The 21,050-nt window shown below is 42.0% G+C and overlaps 1 protein-coding gene across 2 annotated transcripts in view; it reads left to right on the forward strand.

Annotated features, from left to right (window-relative positions):
• The window catches only part of LOC148020189 (non-canonical heme oxygenase HOZ, chloroplastic-like), a 72,117-nt gene that overhangs the window by 39,184 nt on the left and 11,883 nt on the right, over nucleotides 1–21,050 (forward strand). For both annotated transcript variants that reach the window (XM_087700498.1, XM_087700496.1), the window contains exons 6-7: nucleotides 12,181–12,272; nucleotides 12,383–12,494. In XM_087700498.1, coding sequence (XP_087556624.1) covers nucleotides 12,181–12,272; nucleotides 12,383–12,494 — 204 coding nt within the window. The remainder of the gene's footprint in view (nucleotides 1–12,180; nucleotides 12,273–12,382; nucleotides 12,495–21,050) is intronic.

The raw sequence follows: 21,050 nt of genomic DNA on the forward strand, positions 1-21,050 counted from the left end.
CCAAAAACGTATTCTTAGTTTGCATGGGTATTTTTACAAAGTGTAAGTCTGTTAAACCCATTTTTTCGCATTATCAACCCATTAAATTAATTTTTAGAATTAAATAAGTCTGAAAATTAATTTAAGCTCTTTTGACCTTGATTGAAACTAAATGTGCCCATCCATAATTAAATTGGCTAGACCATTTGCAAGTTGGAGTGATCTCCAAGATCTGTCGACCCTTAGATTGGCATTAATTAATTAATTAATGCTAGTCCCTAGTATCACCACTATCACTTATTGGCCAAACAACTATTCTAGGGCCAAGGCTAACACCAATTGACCACCAAAACCCAGTTGGCATAAATGATCACAACTTTTGTCTTTGACACTCACTACATCCTTAGGGTCCTTGGCTTGTTACCATGAAATAACTAGCATGTGCATCACATATGCTAAACAACCTTGCACATTTGATTAATGACTTGATCAAATGTTATTAATAAGATTAAAGTATCTCAAAATTTCACATCCCCATGACATCAGCATTTGCCAAGAATGTGTTCATTGACAAGACTCATTTTAATGGATCTAATTTGATGAGGCATGTCTTAAACTCACAAAACTTGTGGAACTTAGTACAAGGGCTCAAATCCTAAACAGACCCTTGCTTTCTCTACCAAAGGTTAAGCACACAATGCTTCCGCCATAGTTGAGTTAATACTTCCACACTTTGACCTTGCATTTGGGTAGTGGGAACATTCGATTGGTTGCTATGTGTCTCAGGAACCCATAATATCAATCTTGACCATGAGCTCCAAGAGTTCAAATTCATAGATTGGGATGATCTAAAGATCAAGCTAGAGAAATACCAGCGTTTATTTGTTGATTTTGCCACTACCGGGGCTTATAAGTCCCCTGATGACTAGGTCACATTGTTTTTGAATAACCTCCCCAAGTAATATTTTTATTTTGTTCAGCAAGTGATGTCAGAGCCGACTATGCCTACCTTTTAGAGTTTGAGTATTAGCTTCTATGCTATGCTTGGTTGTTTGACCAATTTCATGCTCTCTTTCACCTATAGAGGGGGGTTTTGTTACCATTTCTTGGAAGGGATAGCAATGGAAAGGCAAGAATGCTCAAAACCAAATCAGAATTAAAAAAGAAATCAAAACCATAATAGTGAGTCACAAGGAAACACCTAGTCACAACTAAAACCTAGATGGCTGAATGTACTTAAGAAAAATATGTACTTGTAATACAGTCAAAATATTGGGTGTTTTGATAATGGGTGTTGCTTAAAGGCAAAGGGTACCCAACCCAAACAAAAACAAAATCAAACCCCGCTCCTTAGTGTCAGAGTTACCTCAACAAGGCAAGGTGTGACTATCAACAAAATTAGAGGCAATGGAGATCTAAGAATCACAATGTGACTAGTGAGCCATTACAGTCGATACCATTATAAACTCCAGAGGGCATGTCTGACTAGTTTGTTGGACTATCGATGGACTTTTGCTCTCATACCCATATCGTCTCTGTAGAGACATTTTAGGTCAAGAGCTTGGTGCATATCCACAAGTTGTCTCCTTCCCATCGTACACGATTGAGTGGCTCTTCAGTTGCTTGGATTGTGGACAGTGGAGCCATGCATCACATGACCCCCATTGATGATATTTTCATCTCCCAAGTCAATGTTGCAAGAATTACCGATGTGGGAATAACTCCTCAGCCAAGATATAGGGTCTCAGTCGTATGAAGTTTGATATTGACACAAGCCTTGATCTCGCTTTGCTAGATGGTGTGAATGTCCCTAGCTTGGTTGAATCTTTTATCTATCTAGCAGCTTTGATGATTCCATAGTTGCATGGAGTTTTGGAAACAGGAAAATGGAAACACATTTTCGAGTGAAACGAAGTTTTAGCCTAAGGTTGAAATGGCTTTGCTACCCCAAAATACTTAAAAAAGAGTGTATAATCACAATCCATGAATTTCAAAAACTTTCAAGATTAGGATTCAAATCTCAATGTAAAAGATCAATATGCTATGAATGATGATGTCTAAGGTGAATAGTCATAGACTCACATTATCATTTATGTCATATAGACTCAAAAAAAGAGTACTTAGTAAACAATGACATGAATAATAAATACATGCAACTTCATCCAAATGCCAATGGTCCATGAACATGATCAACAAGTTTATATGGTATAGTGTAGAATGCACTACCAAAATGACCATGATCTCGATTCTCAGATCTATCTAGTGTGAATCACGATGTATCAGCTATGATTTAAAGAGAATTAATTTGCATCATTCAAAGGCATCTCTTGTGTCTTGTCCGTAGGGCTACAACAGCACTACTACTACTAGTAGAGGAAGAGGAGAAATGAGTAGCAAAAGGGGGACAAACCAGCTTTAATGAGTGTGGACCGCAAAGGATGAAGAGAAGAAAGGGATTGCTCATTGGAAAAAGTGAAAAACAACTGGAAATCCGAGGGAAAACAGCTGCAAATGGTGCTGATAGGAAAGGAAAAGGATTAAGCAGCTGAAGGATAAGGGATTTACGGTTAAGGGGCTGCAGACAGCAGTAGATCTATAAGAAGGGAAGCAAACAAGAGCTAAGGAGGGCGAGCAATAGTAAAATAGGGTGGGGCGCAAAGGAAAACAGGTGCAAATTGTATGCAAGGGATCAAAATGACCAAAATGACCCGAAACTAGGATTTTTTCATGCTTGTTGCGAAATGCGTTTCGGATAGGAAATATTTTGGGTTGTTTTCCTTTTTGTTTCAAGCAGCCCAAAACATTGTTTTGAGAAACTATGCCCAATTGGGATGAGTGGTCTTCTTTACAACAACCATAGTTGAGGTATTTGATGCTCAAATTGGTCTAGTGATTGCTTGTGGTGAGGTGTAGTCTAATGGCCTTTAGATAATGACAATTTCTCTCCTAGTCGGCATCCAAGGGCTCTGAGTTCCATTGGCTTTGTGTCTTAGCTGGCACTAGGGAGCCTATGAATGATGAGCGTCTCTCATATTTTTGCTTCGAGCACCTTGGATATGACTCTCTTTATGAGTTCTCATGCTATTAGATGGTTGAGGGCCTTCCATGCCTCAAACTCTCCAAGGATGTTTGTAAAGCTTGCTAGCTTGGGAAGCAACACTGCGCACCATTTCCTCAACAGTCTACTCATAGAGCTGAGGGGTCCCTTAGGTTGATTCAAGTTGACCTTTGTGGGCTAGCATCCGTGTCTTTGCCATTAATGGCGTGTCATACTTTTTTCTTAATTGTGGATGACTTTTGGAGATATGCATGGGTCTATTTTCTAAAGCATAAATTTGATGCCTTTGCATATTTCTCCACTTTGGTGTGTCTTGTGCAAAATCAGTCCGTATGGGACCTACAAGGATTCATAGTGGTGGTAAGTTCGTCACCCACAAAATTTCCAAGTTTTTAAATGAGTATGGCATTCAGTGCTAGGTTACCTATCACCCCCCCTTAGCATTTTTGGGAGTCATGAATACATGTACACCCTTGATGATAAGATAGATTGCGCCCAAGCAGAGCTCTTGGTTTTTGTAGGCTACTCTTCTAAAGCTAAAGCATGTTGGTTGTTTGCTCCCAAAACAAACCAAGTCATCTCTAGACGAGATATTGTCTTTGAGGAGAGGGATATTGTGCAACCCCTTGTATCAGCTTTTGCGTAAATTTCTCACCTTGCTTTACTTTGGTTCCCTTCCAAGGACTCGCTACCTCTTTGATACCAACAAACCATGTGGGATTCAAGGATTCTGCCATTAGATTCCATCCTGAAGGGCCCTAGATGATTTGTTACACTTGCGCCTAATGTCTCATTTGCGTTTGCCTTTATAACAGATTACATAGTGCATTCTAAATCAAACGGCTGGTAGGAGGCTCTATTGTATCCCATATTGCGAGAGACCATGGTAAAGGAGCTTGAAAGCATTGATTGGAACAGATGCTGAACTTTGGTCGATGGTCTGGGACACAAGAAGATTATTGGGACTAAGTGGATTTTTCGCATAGAAATGATAGTTAATAGAACGTTGGAGAAGTGCAAAGCTTGGCGTGTGGTATAGGGATTTCAATAGAAGCAAGGCATCAACTATGTGGTTAACCTTTGCATCAACTATGTGGTTGACATCTTTCTATTTGTTGGTTGCACTAGTTGCCTACCATGATTGGTTGATCTATCAAATGCTGTCAGTGTGCAGTGAGTGTAGAAGCGTATGATTGGACTGAAAGAGAATGTCATGGAGAGAAGAGAGAGAGAGAAAGAGACAGTAGAATGCATAAATCTGCAGTGAATGAACGCTGAATAAAGGAGCATATTTGTACAACGGGCTGTTGAATGTATCTGCTAGAGGTCTCTCAACCTGCACACATCAAAACTGAATGATGTGTGACCACGGACAGGCCAGCCTATAAATAGGCTAAATAAAGTCATAATATAAGGCAGGTCGGCCCTTGAAATACAGTCTGACTGCAACTAAATAAATAAAATAATGATAATTCTACTGCAGTGAAAATGCTGCCCTACAACATGGTAGCCTTCCCAACCTACCCACACTGCCCAGCATGACCAAAACTGCTTCAATCAGCTGGCAACTGCATAAATTTGTCCGACTTGATCCAGAAATGCAGAAATCTGCCCTCTAGGGGATGACCAAATCTCTAACACCCCCTCTTAGATCCTGGATGCGGCATAAGGCTCAGTGCTATCGAAAAATGGCATGAGGAACAACCTGTAAACTTGGCCATCTAAGGAGGCAAAACCAGGAGGTTGCTTAACATATATCTCCTCCTTCAGATCACCATTAAGGAAAGCAAGCTTCACATCTAGCTAATAAACTAGCCATCTCCTATGGTTGGCCAAGGCAAGAACGGCCTTAATGGTAGCCATTCGAGCTTTAGTGCATAGGTTGTTGAGCTAAAATATGCATTACTTGCTGATTAGCCTCTTAAACATCCCCAAAATACACTAAAAATGCTCTTTTAGAGTAAAACCCTAAAATGGGGAGCAGTTCAAGAGAGTTCAGTGGAAACCCTAAAACAGAGAGCGGTTCGAGAAAGTTTATTGGAAACCCTAATTTTTGGGGCACCCTTCCATATCTATAAATAGACAGGCTGCCCTCATTCAGCCATCATCCTTGTTTGCAGGTTACACCAGCCCACACACCCTCTACTGCTGTTGGCGCCCAGTTTCCAGCCTGCAGCTTGCCTCCATCTGCTGTCCAGCCATCATCGACTGCAGCCACATCATCTTCAGCCTATCCATTGCTGTAGGCGACAACTCTCAGCTGCTGGCGATTGCTCCAAACTGTCCCAGACTGCTATTCAGCCTGCGTTTTCAGCATTGCAGGCCCTGACACTCTCAGACACTGTTTCAGCCTGTTGTTTACAGCAGACTGTGCACAGTTTCCTGCCCCCGATTGGTGGTACACTGCTGCGTTTACCAGTTTTCAGCCTCCAGACTGCTGCGTTTTGGTGACTAGCCTGCTGCCATTCACTATTCAGCTCTCCTACACTCCGACTGGTGGTCACAGACTTGGGATCCGTCTTTGGTGGATGTCACACTCCGACATTGCTCTGCCCTTGAGCACACTGTACACTCTTACATTCATTTACAACATTCATTCACTTCAGAGTTGTGTTCTCTCTCTCCTTTCTTCTGTTTGTGTTTGAGTTTTGAGTTTTGCGTTTAGGGTTTGAGTTTTGCCCTCTGTGTCTGTGTCTGTATCTTTGTGTTTCTGTCGTGGTCGTACACTCTGTGTGTCCCCAGTGCAAACCCTAGCACTCTTCTTAACATAGGTATCATGGAAATTTGCTCTTGGCCGTTGTACGAACCCTTTAGCAACCAACTGTGTCTTGTGCTTATGCAGAGTGCCAACCATCATTGTGGTTTTTGGTCTTGAAGACCTTTTTGACTCTAATTTTCGTATTATAAACATGCCGGGGCACAAGACCCCAAGTGCCATTCTGCTCGATAGCCTCCAACTCTTGCTCCATAGCCTTCTGCTAATGCTATGATGCAAAGCCTCCTTTACGGAGGTGGGCTCTTTATTTTGTATGGCATGAGTTATCAAATAGTAGCTAGTACAAACAAGCTTGTTGGAATGTTCTTGGTTTCTTCTAGATTGCCATGAGCCATCATGCGGTTGTCACTCCTTGAGAACGCCCTCAATCCTTGCATCATTGAGTGTACCACATACCCAACGAGAAGGGGGACTTGAACTCCCCTTGTGGCTTTGCCTCCGATGAAGTCTATGGAACATCCCATTGGTGCCGACTTAATAGTTGAGTTTGGTGGTGAAGCAATCTGTGCCTCTACTAATGGTGGAGCCTCAAGAGGCATAGGCTCCAAAGGCAGTGACTCAAGTGCTTAACTATCACTCAGATCTTCAAGTACATGATGCTCAGTATCCCTCTCTGAAGCGAGAAACTCCACAAACCTAACATCTCGACTTGTATAGATCTCATGTGAAATGGGATCATAAAGCTTGTATCCCTTTGACTGCGAGCTATATCCCACAGACACTTGTCATTTGGAAGTTGACTCAAACTTGTCTCTTTGTTTTTGTGCGATGTAAACATAGACATCACACCTGAATACCTTGAAATAAGAGATATCTAGTTTTAGACCAAAGTAATCTTCAAAAGGTGTTATATCAACCACAACTGATATATGTGATTGATAAAGGTTGTGGACAGTGATGGCCACTGCCTCAGCCCATAGACATTGGGGTGTTTGCCGATGCTCCATCATAGTTTGTGACATCTTGATCATGCTTCGATTCTTCCACTCCAATATACCATTCTTCTAAGGTGTGTTCATGTTGGGAAACTCCTAGTGAATGCCATGATTTGTCCAAAACCTAGCAAGCTCGTTGGAGACAAACTCTCCTTCTTTGTCGAATTGTAAGGTTTTAAGCTTCCTACCAAATGTGTTCTCTTGGAAGATCAACCAATCCCTGATATGTGAGAATACTTTAGACTTTAGCTCCAAGAAGTATGCCCATGTCATCTTGCTAAAATCATCAATATTCAGCATAAAATACAAACTCCCTTAAGGGACTTTGTTCTCATTAGTCCACATAAGTTTGTTGAAACAATCTTCAAGGGCTCCTTTGTCCTTTGTGAAGCCTTGCTAGGAATCACATTTGTATGCTGCTTGCCATGAATGCATGATACGCATGGGGGATGATCCACCCCAATCTTTGGCAATCAATAAACAAGCTTTCCTCTAGCCACCTTCCTAAGGTACTCGTAGTTGAGGTGGCCAAATCGAGCATGCCAGAGCTCGATTGGTGTTTAGGAAGCTTGCATCTTGTAGACTCCATTCTCCTTATGACGTGCACAAGGAACGTATCTTGAATCTCTATCAAGAAGTTGGAAGGAGTACTTATCAAACTTGACCAGAAGGATAAGTGCACAAATCTTGCTCACAAAGAGTAAATGATATCCCAAACTTGGCACATGGAGAACCTTTGATGTGTGAGCACCATCACCAAGTCCATTCGGAGTAAACTGCATATCACCTTTGTCTTTGCTGGGGATTGAAGAGTTGTCAACAATGAGAATTTGTTGATGCATTGGATACATATGGGCAAATACCATCTCTAGGAGTAGTCATGTGGCAGAAAGCGCCATTGTCCACAATCCACTCACAAAGCTGTGGGGCCATCATCACTACATCAAAAGTTGTTGGTGTTGAATCTTTAGTTACCTCTAAATGGAGAAATGTTGTTGATAAAGCAGTAACCACCGCTTCAAAGTCCTTCGTAGATTTCTCCTTCTTGATGTTCTTTTTGTCCTTGTTGAGGCAATCCTTCTTCCAGTGACCTGTCTTGCCACAAATGTGACAAGTAGACTTCTTGGCTTTGTCTTGCTTGGTCCTGTCATCCTTATTCTTGTTATTTTCTTCTCCTTTTGTTGAGAAGATTGACTTATCAACGCCTTTGACTTTGGAGTGTTCTGACCTTTGAGTTGTTCCTTTTGATCTAAGACCATCGGAACCAACTCCTCCCACTTACGGATATTCGTCTGCCTTAAAGCATTCAAGGCAAAGTAAAATGCACTAAATTGGGGTGGTAACTGTGAGAGAAGAGTTGTCACCATGTCCTTTGAGGTGATTGCCTTCCTTGCGTTCTAGACCTGCATCTGCAATTGCTAAAACTTATTGACATGCTCTCGCATGGAAGCGGACTTGGATGGGTTCAACGTCTATATCTGTATCTCAAAGACATCTGCTTCACTATGGTCATCGATTGTACAATTGATCCAATTTGAGCCATATCTCTTGAGCAACGGTCAAATGCTTGATGTGGGACTATCATAGCCGGTGTGCATGAGAGAAATAGGAATGATCCGATGCGGGTATTTAGCCTGTTTCAAAGTGCATGTACCTTCGCCAACTTAGCTTTCTCATTAGAAGAAAGCTTGGATAAATGAAGGGTTGTAGGATGGTCTATGGCCTCGGTCATGAGCTCCACCAAATCATAGGACTCCAAGATGACAAGCATCATTACTCGCCATATGCGGTAATTCTCCCTATCGTGTTTTTGATCTTGAGGAAGAGCTGGTAACATGGGGACCCTACGGTCCATAATAGCCTCAAACTCCATGTTGAGCTTGGAAGACATTGTTACGTGAATAACCTGAACAAAGACAAGGGCAGTCCCCTCTGACTCTGAAAACATACCTTGCTAGGGCTTCCTTCACTTGTCCCGGGCTTCCTTCACTTGTCCCAAACTTGTTTCAACCACCTGAGGCAATGAAAACTCAACATCTGCAGCAAACGGCTGAAAATGCAGCCTTTTTCTCCTTTAGAGACAGCAAAAACCTGCAAAAAAATGAGCACATTTGCTCCTTTCTCATACTTCTCCACTCGTCTCAGCCTTGTGTTGATGTGCAGCCCTCTTGCTCACCCTCAAATGCTGAAAACACAGCCTCGTCACGTCGAAATGTCCTTTTCAGGTTTGCCCAGGATCAATCAGCCCTTCAACGTTGCTTTAATACCATGTCAGAGTACAGCTAGTGCGGAAGCGTATGACCAGACTGAAAAGAGAATGAGTATGGACAGAGAAGAGAGAGAGAGAATGAGATAGCAGAACATAGAAATCTGCAGTGAATGACCGCTGAATATAGGGAGCAGATCTGTACAACGGGCTGTTGAATGTATTTGTTGGAGCTCTCTCAACCTCCACACATCAAAATTGAATAATGTGTGACCTAGGGCAGGCCAGCCTGTAAATAGGCCAAATAAAATCATAAAATAATGTAGGTCGGCCACCAAAATACTGGCTGAATGCAGTAAAACAGTAGACTGCAACAAAAATAATGAAATAATGATAATTCTGCTGCAGTGAAAATACAGCCCTGCCTTGTTGCAAACTGCTCACAACCTGCCTGCACTGCCCAGCATAACCAAGACTGCTAGGATCATCTGGCAACTGCATTAATCTGTTTGACCTAATCCTGAAATGCATAAATCTGCCCTAGAATGATTGTGCTGTCCAAGGTTACCAAGTCTCTAACAGATGGATGCCAAGACTGCCTTCCTAAATGGTTATTTGGAGGAGGAAGTCTATGTGGAGTAGTCTCCCGGGGTTTCTCTTTTAGACCATAAAAATAAGGTATTTTTCTTGCGGAAATCTCTTTATGGACTGAAGTAGGCCTTGCATCTCATGGTTCTATAGGATGGATGAGCTCCTTAGGACTCACGAGTTACATTCCTATCCTTTGTGACCTGAACTTGTATGCTAAAACTATTTCAGAGGGGGTCAGCTTTTTCTGATTATATGTTGATCTTTTGATCATGGGCTCAGATTCTAGGACCATTGCAGATATAAAGGCATAACTTGGTTGGACCTTTGAGATGACTGACCTTGGTCAATTGTTCTATTTTTTGGGCATGGAGCTAGTGAGAAACGGGGATGAGATCTTTGCATCTTAGTAGAAATATGGTCTTTAGTTGGGGGATTAGTATTGCTGTGGCCATGCCTTTGGATCCTATTGTGAAGCTTTCTAAGGATCCTCATGGTATGCCCTTCGATGAGTACACCTATTGGTGTGTGGTAGGAAAGCTTCTTTGGTTGACTCACACTAGGCCAAATTTAGCCTACTTTGTTTCATTGCTTAGGTAGCATTCAATGGACCAAAAATGTCACAATGGATAGCTTGTTTGTGTGTGTGTTGAGATATGTTAGATGTATTTGTTCTTTTGGCTTGCTTTATAATAAAGGTTTGATTTTGCAGGGGTACATTAACTTTGATTGGGCATGAGATCCTAATACTCAGTGTTTCCATAGTGGTTACATTTTCCCCTTGGGTATAGCTCCCATTGTATGGTCTAGCCATAAAGAGGAGTTGGTGATTGCCTCCACTGCTGAGGCCGAGTATCAAGCTCTCTATGATGGTATCGCAAAGGCCGTCTATGTGAGGAGCTTGCTTGTAGAGCTTCAGTTCCATGAGACATTCCAATTGTGATCTTTTGCAACAACTAGAGGGCCATTGCACTAGCTAATAACCTCATTATCAGTCCGAAAACTAAGCATGTTGGAGTGCACTTTCATTTCACCAAAGAGTAGGTCAAGCTAGGCACACCATCTGCTAAAGGCCGTCTATGTGAGGAGCTTGCTTGTAGAGCTTCAGTTCCATGAGATATTCCAATTGTGATCTTTTGCAACAACTAGAGTGCCATTGCACTAGCTAATAACCTCATTATCAGTCCGAAAACTAAGCATGTTGGAGTGCACTTTCATTTCACCAAAGAGTAGGTCAAGCTAGGAACACCATCTACTAGAGTTTGTATCTTCATCAGATAATCTTGCAAACATCTTTACCAAGTAGGTCAACAAACTAGTTCTATAGTGCCTACTTCCATGGATTGGTGTGGGTGCTCCCTCCCCTTTTACTTAACTGTGATAGGGAGTGAGGGTTCCTTGTAGCTTTGAATAATGATGAAATATCAGGGTCCCTCCTCCCTCCAGAGCCAATACACACATGCGTGTATACATGCACGTGTACATAGTATGTACCTACATGTAGGCTTATCCTTGTTAGCTGATCATCACATTGGATGCATTTGTGTGGGTCATGTGTGGATTTGTCAATATCTCAATTGAGATCTCTTTTATGGTTACATGGCACATGCATTGTGTCATGAGAAGGTCCTAAAATACTTTCCACTTGCACATGACACAAACTTGTATATCAAATGTCTTGCACTAAGTTTTTACCTTATAGAGGCCAGCTCCAGAAAAGGAGTTATACATGTAAATGAACTTGATACTTGATATGACCCCATTGGGATTTTGCTTTCCCATGCTCTCGGTACAATTTCTTACATTGTCAGATTGTCACAAAGTTGGTGTAGCCAATTCTCCATTAACGTATTTTGTAGTAGCTCACATATGAGTAGAATTATGGCACATATGCCATCATTTCTTCAGCTGTTAGTAAGTTGTCGTGACACATGCCACATTACATCAAATTATTTCATTCACACCTGTCATGATACTTCAATCTTCAAATGAGATAGCGGTGAAAAGTCATCATGGGTTACACACAAAGTCCCTTTCATGTAATACATCATATATGACAACATTGCACATGATATCTTGTACATTGAATATGTGTCGGTAGAGAATTAGGGTTATATTCTTTGATGCACCATAAATTAATGTTCTGAGTAGTGTACAACATGTATGTCTGTCAGTGCCTCTATACTGCTGATTGTAGTTGGAGTCATATTCAAATGGTTGGTTGTATCATACTTGTCGTACTTTTCGTATCATAAACGTATTATATGCACTGATCTTGCTGGGTTTTAGACCATATGAGTTTTCAGGAGAGAAGGGGTTCATTAATAATGCCACAACTTTTTGTTCATATTATTAAAATCTTCAAGTTATCGTCTATGCATTAGAAATGTCATTATCTATTGTTACACTGTTTCATATTATTGAAATCTACGAGCTATCATCTATTCAACACAATTGCTCTAGTTTTTCCTGAGAAATTCAGGCAAACATTAGGCCCATGTGTAGTTCAAGTTTGGGACTTCAATCATACTCAAATCACCCTTTCATACTGTTTGTGCATGTGACATATGCAAAATTGTGGTCCTGATAACAGTTTTGCTCAACTGTAATCCATGTTTTTCAACTTGATGCTTTGCAGGAATGGGCACACAAAAAGTATACTGCAAAGCATCAACAGGGAGCAACACAACAATGGGGAAATTTTTACTACTATCGGATGGAGTCAATCAGGTTTCTATCCCAGAGGAACTTGTTATGTTTTGTTATTTTTTTTGAGGCACATTGAATGCATTTATATCTTATTGACATCCTTGCTTAATTTACTGGATTCCGCACAAAAGTGACATCTATTTCATTGGAGGGTTTGGCACTGTGGCTTGGGTGGATGTTAAAGAATTCGAAGATGCTCAGCCTGACATCATTGCTGCCAATGGTGCTGAACAAACTTTAAAGGTATGAAGGTTCACTGTTTTGTGAGCAGTTAATTAGTCAAGAGCCGTAAGCACAATTATATGGCTAAGATTTTAGGACAAGAATATGAACTGCACATGCTATGTAGGATAGACATACATTCAGAGAGAGATTGACTTTTCTTGATATATAAAATGTCTAAGGGCTTGTGACCTGTACCTTGGGTCAACTCAAGTGTTTCCATAAGATTGTCTCGGGACATGTATCACCGGGCAACCATTGCTGGTTTTCTCAGTGTTGAGAACTAGATTTTCAGGATCATTTACTGTGTGCGCCCAACTATAATGTATTTCTTTTAATTTTTTACTTGTTATTAGTGCCTGCAGTGGTTTTTTGTTCTGTCAGAGACTGGGTACTGGAGATCCTAAGTGTTGCATTAAACAGTTTTGAAGTTTTGTAAGTGAAGAAGAGAAGGGTGATTACATTTTAGCATGATTTTTCAAAGGTCACACTTTCTACTAGTAGGCAGATGTGTAATGGATGGGCATGCTATGCTAGATCACGAGACAAATTTCATGAGTCAATATTAGCTAACTGAGACTTGAGAGTAGTTCTGGTTAAGGAACCAATTGGTCGTTGTTATTTAGTAAACCATGAATCTGTTGAGCCATCAAAATGCATTGACACACAATTGTCATGCACTAATGTTTAATTTAGCTCCACAAATACAGCCCCAAAAAGAATCATTAATTAAAAAGGAATTTATTTTGGTAGTAGGACAAATGCTCAAAATCCCCCATATAAGGACATGTTGCGGGCATCCATGAATCTGTTAGGCCACCAAAATGCATTAACATTAACGCAATTGTTATGCATTAATGTTGAATTTACCTCCACATATACAACACCAAAAAGAATTATTCATTAAAAAGGAATTTAATTTCTACATGGCATATCTTGGCAAAAAGCATTGGGAAGCAGTGAAGGGTATCATGAGATACCTTAAGGGCACAAAGGACTTGTGCATCTGCTTTGGGAAGCAGAAGTCATCTGTTGTTGGCTTCACAGATGCAGACTATGCTAGTCATCCTGACTACAGGAAGTCTACTTCAGGATATATGTTCATGTTCACAAGGGGAGTAGTCTCTTTGATATCTAGGCTACAGAAGTATGCTGCATTGTCTACTAGAGAGGCAGAGTATCTGGTTGCAACTGCGGCATATAATTAGGCTTTGTGGCTTTCACATTTGGTGAGAGAGCTTGGCATTACAGAGGTTTCTATCCTTCATTGTGATGGTCAGAGTGCTATCATGCTAGCACGGAATCTTGTCTTTCATGCAAAGACAAAGCATATGTAGGTGAAGTATTATTTTATCAGGGATATACTTGACAACAAGAGCATTGAGCTTGTCAAGGTACATGCTAATGATAACCTTGCAGAGCTTCTCACGAAGGGTCTTCTAGTAGAGCGGTTTACTCAGTGCCGCCAGATAATGGGGTTGGATAATATGTGTATTTCAGCTTTGTACATACATAGACTTAGCTGATTCTTTCCTCTACCTTTAGGCAGGTTGCCTTTAGGTGGGAGGTTGTTGGGAGTAAAGGGTCACCGTGCCTTTTTGCGGTGTTTGGGTGTGTATGCACCCTTACACATGTATGTACTCTATATATATTATCAAAAACCTAAAGATGTATACTTTGAGATTGTACCCACATTGAGTCTTTTACTGTCTTTCTCACTCTCTTCTCTGCACTCACTCAGTCACTCTCTCTTTCTCTTTCTCTGTGCTGTCAAGAAGCATTGCGTGTCTTGATCCTTGCGCTCTTTGTAACAGCCTGAGCCTCCCTTTTTCTCACCCTCAACTACTCATGTTTAAGAGGCCACCTTTGGGAGTTCAACACCCCAGATAGCTTCTTCAGTATGACCGTTGGCACTTCTTGTGAAGATATGCAAGGGTTTGCACTGAGGAAACATATCATGTATGACCAAGATTGAAACACAAAGACTCAGACAGAGACGCGTAAAACTCAAACCCTAAACTCAAAACTCAAAACTCAAACACAGAGACAAACATATAGAGAAGAAACTCTGAAGTGAATGAATGCTGTAAATGAATGTAAGAGTATATAGAATGCCCAAGGACAGAGTAATGTAGTGTCCAAGAGTGACGTCCACTTGAGACGGATTCGAGAAACACTAAACGCTGATCATGAGAGTGTCAAGGAACTAAGGCAACAAAAGGAGGTGTTTATTGATGTAGATATCTTGTTGGATAACAAAAACGTAGGTACTGCAGCAATTGCTTGGTGGGAGAGATGGCAGCAGCATGTTGCCTGGCACTAGATGCTGAAAATGCAGGCTAATCAGGTGCTATGATGACACAACAGATGGACACCTCGAAACAACAGGATGATGGTTGAAAATAGGTCCCGCCTAGGGCTAGATAGTAATGGGTTGTAGTCGTTGATGGTTGGACAACAGATGGTAGATGGTTGATGGTTGACATGTGTACGGTAGAGTGAGAAATCTACACAAAAGGATTAGGTTGAATGGTGGGCAGCCAGTCTATTTATAGATGTTGAAGGGTGCTCGAAAAAATTAGGTTTTTGGGAGATCATTGAAACTTTCTTGAACCGCGTATCAAATTTGTGTTTTTCATTAATTAAGCATGTTTTGGGGCTATTTAAAAATGCTAATCAGTTGTAAAGCGTGTTTTAGCTCAACACCCCCTCTCAAGCTCAAAATTGAGCCTAAAAGGGAAGGTTGACAATGTTTACCCCAAGGGGAACCCACCCACCTTGAAGCACCTAGGGCATCAGACAAAGGGTGCACGTTGGTTGCCCAGTGGCCTACCAAGACTACAGCGGCGATGGCTATCTTACCAAGGGAGTTCAAATAGTCACCTCAGAGAGGATAGGGCATCAGACAAAGGATGCTCGTCGGCTGCCCAATGGCCTACCAAGCCCTACAAAGGCGGATAGGACCACATGTATTTTTTTTTTTGGAAAGTGAATTTTAGGGGTGACGACCGATTAAGTAACAATGACTCAAAAGATGGGAGTAGGGATGATACACCCAACACATCACAAAATAGTACTAGCTTACTTAGCCACTCGAGGATGTCGATGACGAGGGAAATGTGATGAACTATTATGTGAAGAAGAATGGTGGTGTAATCCACTGGTGGAAACAACTTAGGATTTGTCCAGTGGTGCTTTGCACAATTGGATGCATAGTATGCTACATGCTGAAGAATGCTCATGCAGCAGGTGCCACTTGGACAGTGTATCTCATGGGAAAATTGTTCACTTGGCAAGCACCCTAGTACAAAGATGATGAAATCACGCAATGCATAGGGGAAGGTACAATAGGGGGGGAAAGGCCTATGTCGAAGACAAGTGCCGAAACTTGTAGAATACGAAGGATAGGAACCCCCTCTCAACCTAGATGTCGATGCTGAAGAAGAAAGAGGAGCTTGAAGATATCGGTCTTCATGTGGTACCGAGAACCATGTGGATGAAAATGGTGCCATGATAGCATTGGGAGAGATGTTGCATGATCAATACGAGAGGGGAAGTCTCCATGGTGGTAGAAGAGCAAAACTACAAGTAGATGGAACCATGAAAGAATGTCGTACATTTCCTGTCTCCAGCTTAGAACAGACTAATGCAAGCTTTAATTTTAGTCCTACGCTAAAATATAAAACCCTACGAATGAGATCAAAATCTGCAAGCATAGATGTGAGTAGTGAGATGCTCCAAAAAACAAAACTGAAAATAAAATAAAAGAAAGCAAAGCTAAGTGCAATGCAATGAGTATGTAAGTATATAATGGAAGTCTAAGAAGAGAAAGACTAAGTGTGTGGCCACCATCGCACATAAAGAGGTGGAGAAGTGGTCCTAGAAGGTGCAATGGATGTCCTAGGAATTGATGTGTAAAGTGCAATAGGTGAGTCACTAGCAAACCAATCAGCCAATCCTTTAAGAATCGTGAAGAAGATAGTTTACTGAGGCTATTTGCGTGCCACACATCCGGTAGTTGTTGGGGCAGATGGAGCAGATGGTGCAGAAGTGAGAGGTGTAGCCCCAGTGGACTGGCCAGTCGGAGTGGAGGCAATTGCAACAGTCTGTCGTGGTTTTCTAGGAGGAAGACCTCGGGCCTTGGTACGACACTCCTTGTTCACATGGCCACACCTCTGACAGTATGTGCAAACTCTATTTTTCTTAGGAATTTGTTGCCAAAGATATCGTGTTTCTTTGGTTCCATCGGAGGAAGTGGTATCACCCTTGTTTTTGCTTGCCTTTGCATCTCACAAGTTCTTGCCATTGTTGGTTTTCCCTCCAGAAGAAGAGGCAACCAACCCTCACCCCTTTGGATGGATGTATGTCGAGGACTTCTTGTGGACTTGATCATGTAGCCTCACATAACGCAAGAACTGACACTCAAATTTGTAGGTCGTCGGCAATCTAGGTAGTGAGATAATATGCTGGATAAAATGAAAGTATTTGTCGGACAACTTGTTCAAGAAGAACGTGGCTTGATCATCATCCAACTCGGGGAGCCAGTAGTGGCAAACTCGATGAGTAATCGTCGATATTTAGTCAACTTGACTTTTAGATCATCTCCTTAATGGAAAACTCTTGAAGCTCAAAATCGAGATTGATGTGTCGAGTGCGATCTTGAGCCGCATAGCGGTCAATGAGATGACTCCAAGGCTCAAGTGCAAGAGGAAAATGCTATAATTGAGAGTGGAACTCAGGAAGCAACCCCTGCATTAACTCCACATTGGCTATGGCATTGCAAGCTCTCCATTGACGGATGTGATTAGAGTGAGCTAATTGAGGGTTTGGCATAGGCTTAGTACCAACGACGAGGTCCCAAAGTCCATGAGATTAGAGCACTTGTTGCATGAAGTTCGACCAAGTGGTGAAAGTTGACCCGTTAAAACGAGTCTTATTCGTAAAGGCATTCTTGGCCGTTGCAACATGAGTGATAGCACTGGGAGATGGAGAAGGTGTGTAAGGGGGGTAGGGTGGATAGGGAGGATAGGGAGATGGAGTGGAGTACACTCCGGAAGTAATCCTAGAGTGTTCACTATGCTTACGAGAAGTGTGCATAGCGGATCCAAATGTGGGTAAGGGTATAGTGAGTATGGACATGGTAACCGTATGTGGAGCCTATGGTGGAGGGATAGGGACATAGGGAGCAGTGGATAGAAATCCCATGCATAGGAGCGACCCAAGGGATGTTGGACGATAGCCCATGAGCAGCGGATGGATATCCTTATGTCTGAAAGGTCGTGTGGGGAGTTTGTGAGTGTTGGAGGGTAGCGAGGGGGATGCCCATCATAGCTGTCCCAAAGTGAAAGGGTGTGGTAAAGTGGGGGTAGGTGGAAGGTAGAGTGTTAAAGGGTGGCATTTCCCCTAACGATGCACCAAAAGGTGGAGTGAATGGAGGGTAGGTAGATGGTGGGATGGAGAAAGAGAAAGTGTTAGGATCGGAGATGAAAGATCCATTTGAGCGGAAGGGGAATGTAATTGAAGATTTTGGAATGAAGATGTGAGTAGATCAGAATGTGGAGAAGATACTGGTGGGATAGGAGGGAGTTGAGAAGTGTGGTTTACTTGCCCAAATGAAACAGATGATAGAGATATACATGATGAAGGGTGTCTACTTCGAGAGCCTCCTCAAGTAGAGTTAACATACTGAAAATTATTTGGATATTGCACAACAAAAAAGAAACAAGAGAGGGTTTTGGCTCATATGATTCAAAATGGTTATATGAACTTGACATAAGGCCTAGATGAGACAAAGGAGATGGATTGCCAAATGCATTGAATGTTGTGATTCTATAATAATTGATGATTCTTTCTATAATGTGGTTCCTCCAAGATTAGAGAGATGGCTAGACTCACTAATTGGTTGAGATGGAGTAGTAGCACTCATTGGAGGAGTATAAACCGAACTATATGCGATGTAGAAGTACTCCTCAAACTCTTGATCTGTAAGATGACCAAAACAAGAAGAGCAAGATGGTAAAAGTGAAGGTGTGTCTACCTCCTCCTTGAGACCATATATCCTTCTCAGATCCTCGAGTGATGGAGAAGCGTGATAGGGTGTCATAGGATCCGAAGAAGAAGGTGCTCGAGACATTATGAGTTAGAATTGAGTCGCATGTGAGTCTTGCACAAAGACTAGCCTCCACAATCACCGCAATATACTCTTTAGAAAAGCTCCAACTTTGATACCATGTGAAGATATGCTAGGGTTTTCATTGAGGAAACACATCATGTACAACCAAGATTGAAACACAAAGACTTAGACAGAGACGAGCAAAACTCAAACCCTAAACGCAAAACACAAAAACTCAAAACTTAAACATAGAGACAAACTCTCAAGTAAATGAATGATGTAGATGAATGTAAGAGTATATAGAATGCCCAAGGGCAGAGCAATGCAGTGTCCGAGAGTGATGTCCACTGGAGACGGATCCCAAGTGCTATGACCATTTGTCAGAGTGTTAAGATTGTGGGAAACACCAAACACTGATCACGAGAGTGTCAAGGAACTAAGGCAACGACAGGAGAGGTGTTGGCCAATGTAGATGGCTTGTTGGACATAACAAACACAGATATTGTAGTAGTCACCTGGTGGGAGAGATGGCAGTAGCCTGTTGCTTGGCATTAGATACTGAAAACGCAAGCTGATTAAGTGCTATGATGACACATCAGATGGAGACCTCCAAACAGCAAGACGTGTTGAGAAACCACTTCTTCAGTTCACACAGTTCATTTAGGGTTTTGCACTAGCAGTTCCAAAAAGGGACGGTGTCCACATTTTAGCCACATTTTCAACATGCGCCCACACAATGGTGCACCACCCTAGACAGCTTATGCCTATAAATAGGTAGTCACTTCATTCATTCTTTACATTCGACACCACTCTCTTTAGTCACCACCACCACTTCGCTTCTCTCACCAGCCCCTTTCATTGCCCTCACACCCCTTCAGGAGGACATTGTGGTTCGTGGCTCATGCTGCCTTCACCCTTTCTCTTTTGCTTTAGGTGCCCTGTTCCATTGTCAAGCCTTGCGTTTGGAGTGTCTTCCACCTGGCATCACCATCATTTGCTTGGCGTCAACGCCCTTCTCCTTTAGGTTTCACCTTCACTTGTGTTTTTGTTGGGAATAAAGGGTCACTGTGCCTTTTACAATGTTCAGGTGTGCATGCACCCTTACACGTGTGTGTGTGTGTGTATAAAATCAAAAACCTAAAGTGGTACACTTTGAGATTGTATCCACGTCAAGTCTTGTTCTCTCTCTCTCTCTCTACTGTGCACTCACTCTCTCTCACTGTGTGAACCACAACATCGCGTGTCTTGATCCTTGTGCACTCTGTTGACAAATTGGTATTGGAGCGCAAGGAGTGCGTGCTTCTTGAGGCGGGTTAGGCGTGAGCTGGACAAGTGCAAGCTGGTCAAGCAACGTCAGACGTGAGGTGACGACAGCAGTCGTCAGCGTTTAATAGGTGCCGGCTGGTGAGTTGGCACATCAGCTGCGAGCAAGCGGCATAGCAAGTAGGCAACGGGTTGGGAGCATGCCACAGGCTGCAACGGGCATGCGACGGGCTGGACGGGTCAGCAGTGACCAAGCGGGCCACGACGTCACAACTTTGCAACCATTTTTTTGTCATTTTTTAAATTTCTCAAATCTGTCCCTCTCCCACTGACGAGCGTTCACATGCTCGCACCTAGTGTGAAAATTTGATCCAAAAAATTGGGTATTTTCCTGGATTTGGAGATTCTGATGCAGAACAGGACAACCCGACTCGGAAATTGCAAATTTGGTGCACATTTGCCCAAGAAATTTGGGGCTTTTCACATTTTAGGAAAATTTCGTCAATTTCACTGAAATTTGTGCACATTGGACCCGAGAAAATTGGGGCTTTTGCAAAATATAATCAATTTGTGCAAGACTTGCTTGGTATATGCACTTGGATACATGTATTGATGCAAGTTGGGTGGGTTTGCCTTTGAAAATTTGGGCCTTTTGACCGCAATCGTAAAATTTGTGCCCAAGAATGCATTTGGAACAGAAATTGTAGCAGAATTTTGGGGATTTCACATGCAATCAATGCACTAGCCTATAAATTTGGCTGTAATTGATCGTGGAGTGCAGTAGCATACATTCTCTAATTATGGAAATCAATTTGCAGATCTGAAGTTTCTGCAATTTCTTGATTTTCATTGTTGGTTGGTACTTCAGCATACCGTGGTCATTTGTGTGACATTTGGCTTGCATTTGCTGACATTTGAGTCAATTTAGTATTGCAAATCATGGCTGGAAATAGTGACAGCAGCAACCTTTTGCACATCGAGAACTTGAGGGTGCACACAATTTTGCAATATGGCAAAAACAGTGTTACAATGTCTTGGTGCAGAAGAGACAAGTGAAGCCCATCAAAGCGAAGGGAATAAGACCAACAAGTATGGAACAAGAAGAGTGGGATGATTTGGATGAGCTCGCATGCTCTACCATAGAGCCCTTAGTGTCAGACAACTTGCTCTTTAACATTGAGAAGCTGAATTTTGCATATGAA

The sequence above is a fragment of the Lygodium microphyllum genome, chromosome 19 (genome assembly GCF_053477565.2).
Source record: "Lygodium microphyllum isolate KBCC chromosome 19, Lygodium_microphyllum_v1.1.10, whole genome shotgun sequence".
NCBI classification, from domain to species: domain Eukaryota; kingdom Viridiplantae; phylum Streptophyta; class Polypodiopsida; order Schizaeales; family Lygodiaceae; genus Lygodium; species Lygodium microphyllum.